The sequence below is a fragment of the Lepisosteus platostomus genome, chromosome 7, assembly GCF_059453375.1.
Source record: "Lepisosteus platostomus isolate fLepPlt1 chromosome 7, fLepPlt1.hap1, whole genome shotgun sequence".
Classification (NCBI taxonomy): Eukaryota; Metazoa; Chordata; class Actinopteri; order Semionotiformes; family Lepisosteidae; genus Lepisosteus; species Lepisosteus platostomus.
In genome coordinates, this window is record NC_142617.1 from 50,146,092 (window position 1) to 50,156,048 (window position 9,957).

At 45.3% G+C, this 9,957-nt stretch overlaps 1 protein-coding gene across 1 annotated transcript in view; it reads right to left on the reverse strand.

Moving 5' to 3' along the window:
- entrep2 (endosomal transmembrane epsin interactor 2) overlaps positions 1-6,640 on the reverse strand; it is a 146,300-nt gene extending 139,660 nt beyond the window's left edge. Inside the window, exon 1 of the mRNA XM_088641006.1 lies at positions 5,266-6,640. Within this exon, the coding sequence (XP_088497132.1) occupies positions 5,266-5,490 (225 nt within the window). The 5' untranslated portion in view covers positions 5,491-6,640. The remainder of the gene's footprint in view (positions 1-5,265) is intronic.
- Between the last annotated feature and the right edge of the window lie 3,317 nt (positions 6,641-9,957).

A 9,957-nucleotide genomic window follows, 5' to 3' on the forward strand; every position in this document is an offset into this window, starting at 1 on the left:
ATATCAGTGCTTGCCATTCACAATTCCCATTGCTTGGATCTCAAACTTGGCTTCTAGTAAAATCATCCCTGGCATGAGTGTGCGCGTCTGTCTGTTTGCACCCTCTGATGGACTGGCATGCTGTCCAGGGTGTATCCTGCCTTGCGCCCAGGAAGGCTTGCTGGGATAGGCTCCAGCTCCCCCACAAACCTGCACTGGAAGAAGTGATTAGAAAATGGATGGATGGATCTCAAACGTCAATCAGGAAGTCACACATTCACAAGACCTAAAAATGAATTAAATTTTAAAAGTCTTAACATACAGTATTATACACAAACTAAAAGAATTCAAATAAACACCTTAATCATTTTATTGGGGGAGCATTTATTTCCATTTAAGACGTTTAAGGCCCACAAAAAAACACAATCTCCCCTCCCACACACAGAAGACATCTGCCAGCATTATTAGTTACAGGACGTTAAGCTTATAAACAAGCATAAGCCCTCTGACATCTGGGGAAAACAGAAAATCATCAAAAAAGACAAACTATTCAAATTACTAAAATAATACATAGCACTGAGATACTTCCAAGTTTTAACACTTGTAACTTCAGATACCAGTTAAGCATCTTTCGCTTAAACACATGAACAGAGATGGTTCAATGGACAAAATGTCAATCAGTGCAAATTATCTAAAATAATAAATTGCTAACATCCATTAAAATATGCACAAAGCAGAAACAAAAGCAAGTAGGATTAAAAGCCTGGAGAACTATCACCTACTCTCATAATTATCAACAAAGTAGACACACATACAGTATATCACGCTAATAATTTCAATCAATAATGAGAATAGTTTTAGAATGACAAAATTCCACCATGGTTACAATCCATGACTGCAACAGCTGAAACGTTAAGTCAATGAGATAATCACATAATCAATTTCTCATCACAGATAGTGTCAAAAACCACAATACGGATACATTAACTCAGTGTTTTATCACTTTGCCCACAGGAATGTTCTCTCTGCATTTGAACTGAACTGGCTGTGCATCCTTTTATAAAGCCCAGTTTTGCAAGTGCCATTTTAAGAAGTCTCAACCTGAAATTTGAAGGCTTAAAAATCAAGCACTCCTCTTGTTTCACCAGCACAGCGGATATGCAAAAAATGCTCAAATGTGCAGCTCGCCCTAGTCCTGGAGGCATGGATGACAGCACACCTCAAGGACGAGAAGAATTGTTTTTCCTATTGGCCATGTTTGTACAGTCAACTGCTGACTGCCTGCGTTAGCAGTCAATAGCCTCTACTGCAGCGGGGTCCCAGTGCAGTCCTGTAACACTTGCCTGTTGGTGCTTCAGTGCTGGGAGGGCCGGAAGCTAGGCTTCTGCTGCTGTTGACCCTACCAGACCTTAATATCAAAACCCTGTAACATCTCTGATCTCTCAGGATTGTCTCCAAAAAAGTCTGAATCTCAGCTGTGGCTGGCAACAAGTGAACTATGGATGAGCCAAGAGATTGGCCCGTACAAAAAGAGGCTATACATTAATCCTGAGCAGTTTCGAATTAACACTGCTCTGAATGTCAAGCACACTGTAAGGCAGAATAGCTCTATATCGTGAGCACTTCATTACTTTCTCAGCAAAGCTGATGGTGTCTGTGTATGAAAGTCACCTCGTTAATTTCCTAGGTATATGAAGGGACACAGAGCTGAGAATGTCTCTGAATTCTCTGGCCACTCACTACTGTCACTCATGTTACTGTAACAAGCAAGCAAAAGGGGATTAGGCAGACAGACCTAAGCTATGTTAATGGGGTAAAACAACACAGCAGGACTGATTACTGGGTCACATATGGTTTGTTCTGTTCCAGTGTGAAAACTCAGCACTATGCTGACCAGTAAAAAAACAACAGAACCTGGCTGCAAGCCAGCTCTCCACAAAAATACCTTTGTTTTACATGTAACAATGAACACAAAGGCTGTTACATTCATGTTTGCTAAACACAGCCTTTTAATGCTGCTTCATTAATTTTCAAAACTAACTTTAGACGCTTGTCTGAATATAGGCAGTTAATTATTTAACTGAAATACAACCAGAGTCAAAACCAGGCAGTGCAGTATATTCAACCCAAATAGCTAAGGCAGGCTCAGCAGTGATTAAATTACCAACAGCAGGTCAAGAAGTCTAGGTTATTCCACTTTTGTCCCTGAAATCAAAGACGATCCATCACTGCTTTAACCTTTTCGAAAAAGGTCTATACCCTCTTGCATTTTCAAGAATGGAAAAATATTTAGATGCAAAAAGCCCAAGAGAAGACTCTCCACAGAACATTTCATGAAACTCTATTCAATGCACTTAATTAATTGCACTTTCTGTTAACCTGGGGCGATGTCTGAGCAATTCAAAGTTGCCCTGTGGGTAGCTGCAGAGAAATATGTTTGAAACTGTGAGTCTTCCAGGCCACTGCCAGCAGGACTTTGCAGGCTACAGGCTGAGCAGCTTCTGTCATCATTGCACAGCTTATACACAGCTCCCCTCCCACTCCACTGATTACAATCTCCTGCCAGTCAGTTTCTTCTCCAGCACAGGCGCAGGGGCTCAGCAATTAAACTTATCACTGCTGCCATTCAAAAGGCTATCTTCACTGACCACACTGCACTTAAAGAGGAATGCACTATTTCCCTCAGAGCACCCAGAGTGCAACAATGAGACTAAATGAAATGACATCTAGCCACACGCAACCGACTGCTTAAACATTATTTCTGTGCCCCAGAATGCTTTCACCCTGGATAAATGCTGTTTCCTCATTGTGCTACTATAGCAGTTCTTAGGTGAGCCAGACTGAATGGAGAAACAAACCAGAACCCCGCTTTTTTCTTGAAGCAAAATGGTGAAAGCTAGATGACACAAGGCACCATCAGACAGCTGAGTGGATTAAAGAACAAGAACTCATCACAGAGATGAGCGATGCTGTAAATAAACCCCGGGCGAGTGCAGCAGGGAACTGTGGCATCACATGTTCACCTCGAGTTCTGCAGCCTCCATGGGAGTGTGCAGGGGGAAACTCCTTGACCACAGATCTGACACAGCTTCTAGATTGTAAAGAGACTGCAAAGGGTCTTTCAGATACTCCTGCGCAAATACTGACAGCTCCGTGCTTTCTCAACGGCTCCCATTAAAAGATATAAATGTCTGAAGAGAAAATGGTACAGACCACCCGTTCCCCTAGACTGCCTCAGCCACTGAATCTCTATGACTATGAAAGCACTGCTACTAGAATCTCTACTACTAGACTATGAAAAGCTGAGAAGTGTCGCTCAGGCAAACAATGGTCTTTAATGGTGGTCCGTTGCTTTAATAAAACACAGAAACAAGTCAAGAATATTGATGAGGAAACCAGCAATGGCATCTGACTGTTTTTGTCGCGCAAAAGAGAAAAAGGCTGAACTTTTTCAGATGAGATACAATTCTAAATATTTTTTTTTTATCAAAGCAAAAAATACCACAAAAGGGACCAATGTCTGCCTATCTCTGGCTTCTGTAAACTCCCCCTTCTTTAATCTCTGCTCTGATGACTACATGCTACTGGACTGAGACCCAATAAAGATTTATTTGTGCCAATAACACTGCCTGACCCAAAGTGTTACAGGGGCAAAGGCCCGGAACTACATCTAAGTCACAGAACAAAACTCATGCCAGATACAATGCGGTCTAAGGAGGTCAATTTCCCTATCGCATGATGGGGAAAAAACACCACAAGACATCCAAATTTGCTTTATTGCCCTGTACACTGCAATCTCAGTGAGACAGTAGCAACCAGAGGTTAATGAAGCCAGACAGTTTTTTCAACTCTGCGCTCTTAATTAATGACCACATTAATATTTTTCTTTTGTCTTTATTGAAATGCGTGTTTGATACTGAATTTAAAAAGAAAACAGTTGTGTGTAGATCACAATAATACATTACTAAGCCCTCGAAAAATGACAGATGGATATCTATATCAGAAAAAATCAAGTTCTTTTCCTACAGCCTTCCTAATATCAGCAACTGCTCAACAATTTATTCCAGTCACTCGTGAGTTGTATTAAGGGAAGTATCTGCCAACAGTGACTGACTGGCTCCCAGCCATGTGCTGCATGGTATTATTGTATTATAGCTCATCATGCCCTTTAAGGAGTGAAAGCTGTAGGCAAACTAAATATATTTTTAAAATAAACTTCAAGGCTCCTGATGAATAAATTACATCTTTCCCTCACTTTTACAGCGACGCCTCCCTTACAGCCCCACAAAGACAGCGTGGAGGACAAACGTGGGCCCAGAACAAGATACAGGGACTGTAGAAATTGTGCACAGACCATCAAGAGATGACTTCTGATATCACTGGATTATAATATTACAAGCATTTCTGTTAAAGGCGCCTGAAGAATTAAAAAATGGTCTTCAGGGCATTGTGGATGGATGCTACCTTACAGCGGTGGTGCTCGAAACCACAAGACTAAATTAAGTAGATTGACCTGTGCAACAGTCTACCGCAACCTGTTCAAAACCATTAGTCCTGTACTAGCAATGTAGGGTTGTGCTGAAGGCTGCCTTGGGTTAAAAAATCAAATCAATTATTTTGTAGAATTAAAAAAAAGGATCAGATCTTTCGACTCAACAACAACAACAAAAAAGAATAGAAAGGTCCAGGGTGACTCTGGAAAGGTACCTAGTAACTCCATCGTCCATCAAAACACTGGCACCGCTGACTGGGTTCAAAATCACCCCTTCGACCTCACCACCCCCCTTCTAGAGAAACCGAAATTGCCTGCTACTGTAGATGCGCTTTAATGTCATCGGCGCGAAGGGAACTGTCTAGGAGTAGGATGTTATGCTCTGTCACAAACCACTAGTCAGAAATAAGTGCCTTGAACTTGTAATGTTAGGAAACCTTCATTCTCCAGCTGCTGATGCGGACTGAAGACTGCGCACGATAGATACAGTACCGATATTTCAGGTTTACGAATAAACCGGAGCTTTTCAAACTGATTTTTTCTTCTTCACTTTTCTCGGCACTCATACACACTTTTCAGTTAGATTTATTCCCCTGTCGACAAACGAATATTCTGTTTCGTGTTTTCTTTCAGAGCCGGCGTGCGCCTCTGCCGAAGCACACACTATCCCATTGCGGGCGGTGCGATCTACGGCGTTTCTGGCGTCGGCTATCAGCAGAATTAACAGGCAACCTTTGTTCCCCCTCGCCCCGCAACACAGCCGCATTGCATGATATGAAGTTATGTGCACTTACCGAAAAACCAGCCCAGAAGGGACAGGAGTGCCTGACTCTCGGCGAGGTAGTAAGAGCCAAAGCGGCGAAACTGACAGCCAGTATCAAGCTGCCCAGCACCATCTGAGAAACTCCGAGCGAAAGCATGATCCGCGTCCGAGTCCGAAACTCCCGGAGCCTGGACAGACTCCGGGACAGAGACACTGGGCTCAGCGAGCGGCCCCTGGGCAAAGCGCTAACCGGCATAATTGTTTCGAGATGCAGTACTTATATAAAAAGAAGATTCAATTGAAAAAAGCACAAAAGCATCGGCATCCAAAGTGAACTCTGCCTTTCTGGCCTGCTTTAAAAAAAAACTCCCAACTTAGCGTTTTATACAAACCAGCGCTGTCCAAATTGTACCGCGGTGTAAATCCGAACGCGGCTTTGCAATATCCAGCCCGTTTCGGAAGAAGGCGAAAAGCTGCAGATGCCAGCCGCGGGATGCGCGAGTACTCAGGGAAACGAAAACGCATCAGTTGCGTCTCTCCTGAGAAAGACCAGCAAGTTGCAAGTGCGCTAGCACATCCTCCAGTTCCCGGCGCTGGTCCCAGTCAAACTAAAGCAGCAGCGACCGAACTTGAAACCGCACGTCGGAAAGCGCACTCGAGCAAAGGTGAGCAGTTCCCTCGGAGCCAGTAATGCACCATCTCATTCCAATTATTCACAGCGCACACGAGGCTCCGGGCTCTGGGCTCCTAATGGATGGGATTGAAAAAGTACCTGGCATCGTTGCTTTCCTCGTTGACAGGAGCTGCAAAAGCGCCTTCTAGGGAAACATAATTCCAAAAAGAAAACAGCATTTACATTAACTCCACGGAAACTATGGGGGGAAGGTAAACAGAAAAGGGGGAGATATCGTGGTGGATCCACTGTTGCCTGCTACCGCAGCTCCGTCACGGTTGTGTCCACAGCCCGCGCGTCGTGAGGCAGAGCCGGCTGCTGTTCCTACAGCAAACACTGCGAAGCCCGGGCGAGAGACGCTCGATGGCTGGGGAGCTCAGCCTGCCTGCCTGCCTGCCTGCCTGCCGGTGTGTTACAGTGTGACGGGGGAGGGACAGCAGGGGCTGGGACAGGCGTGCGGGCAGGGGAGCGAGAAAGGAAGTGGAGCGAAATGAAAGGGTTTAGCGGGGAGGGAGGTGCTGAGGAAAGCGGCGAGAGGAAAAGGTGGTGCGAGTAAGTAGCGGTGGCGGCGAGAATTGTTCAATTACGGTATATGACTGGAGAGCAAGAAGTGCCCGAAACCGGTACTTTATTATTATTTTTTTAAATACCGCCTGTAAATCTAACGCAGGTAAATGATGCGGGCTGCAAACCGCTCCGGCCGAGGTAGCTGATGGCTGATTATCTTTGAAGTCGTGTAATGCAGGTGCATCGCATGCGGTCAGCTGCTCTGTGGAGGTGTCGAAGCGCAATGATTTTAATTGGAAAGCTCGTCCACGATCACGGCTAAGACGTGAAGGAACAATAAATAACACGGTCGAAACCTCTCCACAGCGGCGCCAGTGCTTGCACTTTCAGTGCCTGTATCCAAACACCTCTCACGTATTGCTAGAAATCCCCTGAATGAATCCATTTTTTTCCGGACCGGTTTTTTTAAAACCGGTTTCTTAATCCAGCGAGTCTCTATGAGATTTCCATAATATACTCAACTGGAAACCCTACCCTCCCTGTCTGTGTATACGTTATTGTAATTGATTGGAACCACGAAAAGCACGAAGGCGCTTTGGGATTTCGATGTGAGCCACACACCAAACAGAAGCAGATAAAAATATCTAGACACTTACAAGAGCTATAGCACTATGTGAGCAGAAGGAACTGCGCTGCACCCTCATGCGTACGTTTTGTGATCAGAAGAGAGAAGAGATCTGCTTTTCAAAACAAGTTCCAACAGTTTGTAAGAGGCTCCGTATTGCCAGTGCCTGCCTTCAAATACCTGGGGGCAACCTCCTTTAAAAACAGAATAATTGTAGGATTATTCCATAGGAAGAGATTCTTGAATGAACAGGGAGGGTTTTGCAGTAAAACAGGTATAAGAGAGCATAGGAATGACACCTTTTCAAAAGATGAATGTTAAAAGATAAACCTTTAAGCTCCCCATAGTAACTCTTTATTTAGTCACCTGATCAATTTACAGCTTCAGTGTCACTTTCTTATTGGGTTGAAACAGATGATCAGATCACGCCTTATAATATTGTACACTGTAGGACAGCAGATCCCAGCAAGATGTCCTACATTCATGTTTTGTACAATGTAGAACTTGTAACACAGTATAGCACCCTGCAGCTCTCAACTGGCTACCTGCTGAAGCTAAGCAGGGTTGAGCCAGGTCAGTACCTTGAGGGGGGACCTCCTGGGAAGCTATGGCTGCTGCTGGAAGTGGTTTTAGTGGGCGACCACCCTGCAGTCTCGGTGGGTCCTAATGCCCCGGAATAGTGGGGCGGGGATACTATACTGTAGTGAGCGCCATCTTTCGGTTGAACGTTGAGCTGGTTAAACCGAGGTCCTGACTCTCAGCGGCATCTCTTGATAAGAGTTGGGGGTTATCCTGGTGTCCTGGCCTTCAGATTGTCCCCCTGTATGATTGGTTTGAACCTTCCCTTTGCTCGTTGCTTTGGCGCTTCCTGTGACACCGTATGGTATGAAGCGGTTTGGTGAATGAGATGACATGACTCATAACTGAACACACAGTCCTTCCCAGGGAACTATGCGCCGCACTGCAGCTACGCAAGTCCTGGCCTCCGTCCGCAGAGAGCAGCGCTCTCAGTTCAGACTGCCATCGTGCTCTGCTCTCCTTCTCGCGTGTCTCACATCCCCTTCCTTTCCTTCCTTTCCCATCCGTTCCCGCTGCGCCCTGCCGGTGCCAGACGAGGCTAATGAGAAACACGCACTGCATGTAACCTTACCTGCAGCCCCAAAACACAGTGCGTTCAGAGCCCTCTTGTGTTGCCCAGAAGAAACAGGCGAGGGACACGGAGCGTGTTCTGCTACCACCCCCGACACGCTGCCCTGGTCAGCGGACGGGCCCACCACACCAGGCTAGTCCCCTGATGAGCTGGAGCCCCCCCGGCAGCAGGCTGTCCTCTCTGGGAAAGGCAGGCAGCTGGGCACAGCACAGCGAAGCCAGAGATTAGCACACGAGCCCGCGCCCCCATGTCTACAGGAGCCTCGTGTGTTTGTCGAACAACAACCCGTGTTCTTCTGAAGTAGTCTGTGGGAGCCACCCACACTGCACACAGCGCTTACCAACTCCCCTCACACTGGGGTGGCTGTGAAGCACAGTCAGCGCCTGCAAGCACAGACACACCACAAGCCTCTGTGTACTTAGCCACTGTGAGCAAGAAGGCGAAGATGAGGAGCCCCACAGCCTCACGACAAAGCAGACACACACACACACACACACGCACGCAAAACACTTTGGAGTTTTCAGAACACTGTTGTTGGCAGTTTAGCCAGGGCATCAATCAGTAATCCCTGCAGGCACAGGACTTGGCTGAAATTCAGGGCAAGCATCCCTTACAAAGCCAAGGAACACCATGCTAGTTTTAACAAAAGCCTGTGCTAATAATGAGAATGATTTAAGACTTTATGGGGGGGACAAAAAGACAACTTAATGCAGAACATGATGGATATATCCTATCTGGCCTGAATCCACATTGCCTGTGCTGTTTGTCTTGTTTACACTCACTGTAGATCACAAGAGATGCCCTCTTCCTAAACGTCTTCCTGCGCCTTTAATACAACACATTATGGTTTACTGTTAATTATGGTGATTACCACTCTTTTTGTCTGGGGGAGGGGGTTTATTTAAGAGCTCCACCCTTGTCAAACCCTGGATTCATGTAAAATCCACACTTAAGCAGCATGTGAAGAGGAATGCACTTGAGATTCAGTTGATGCCATCACTCCCTTGTCTTACAGCCACTAGATTTGCTAATAATGTGGTTAAAATCAGCAGTGCTGTAAAACGTTCACTTTAGTTAATAAGTTACTTCGTTAACAGAGTGTTAAATAGAGTGTGACTCCTTGAATATAGACTTTGTGCGGTTAACTGCTGTTCTGAGGTTGCAGTGATGGTTTGTAATGGTATTTTTTTTAATGTTTGTACATGGTTTGTAACCATTGCATCTATCCCCGATTTGTTGGATCGGGCTGTTTTCACCTGTAGTCTGCAGAAATACTCTCAAAGTTCAGCTTCCCCTGCAGGTACAGGCGCGCCGGTGGCCATCCTGTTTTCATAGGCAGAGGTTCGCGGGTCGTTGTTCTGTTCTTATGTATTTTGAATTTATCAATACACTACAGAGGCATCAGTATAATTTTTACATGCTGTCAGTGGAAGCAGCAATTCTCAAAAGCCATTAATGTTTCATTCCATCTCCCTATCAATATGCAAATGACGTTGGTAGCCAATAATAACGAGACGATGACGATTCATTTTACACATCTCGATCAAAACATTGTTCGGGAACGCATTAGTGATTATTAATACAACCGATCAGACCTTGGCCACTCAGGACCGATCGCTGTGTAATCCATCATCTGAGAGGTTCGCGGTATCTCAGAGGGCAACACTGCTTGCGTATGATTTATGATATAGAATCCTGCTGACTTTTTTTTGTATTACCTCACAGCTTTAGTCTTTGCAGCTTTCATGAATGTGTTGAGAGTTTGAAC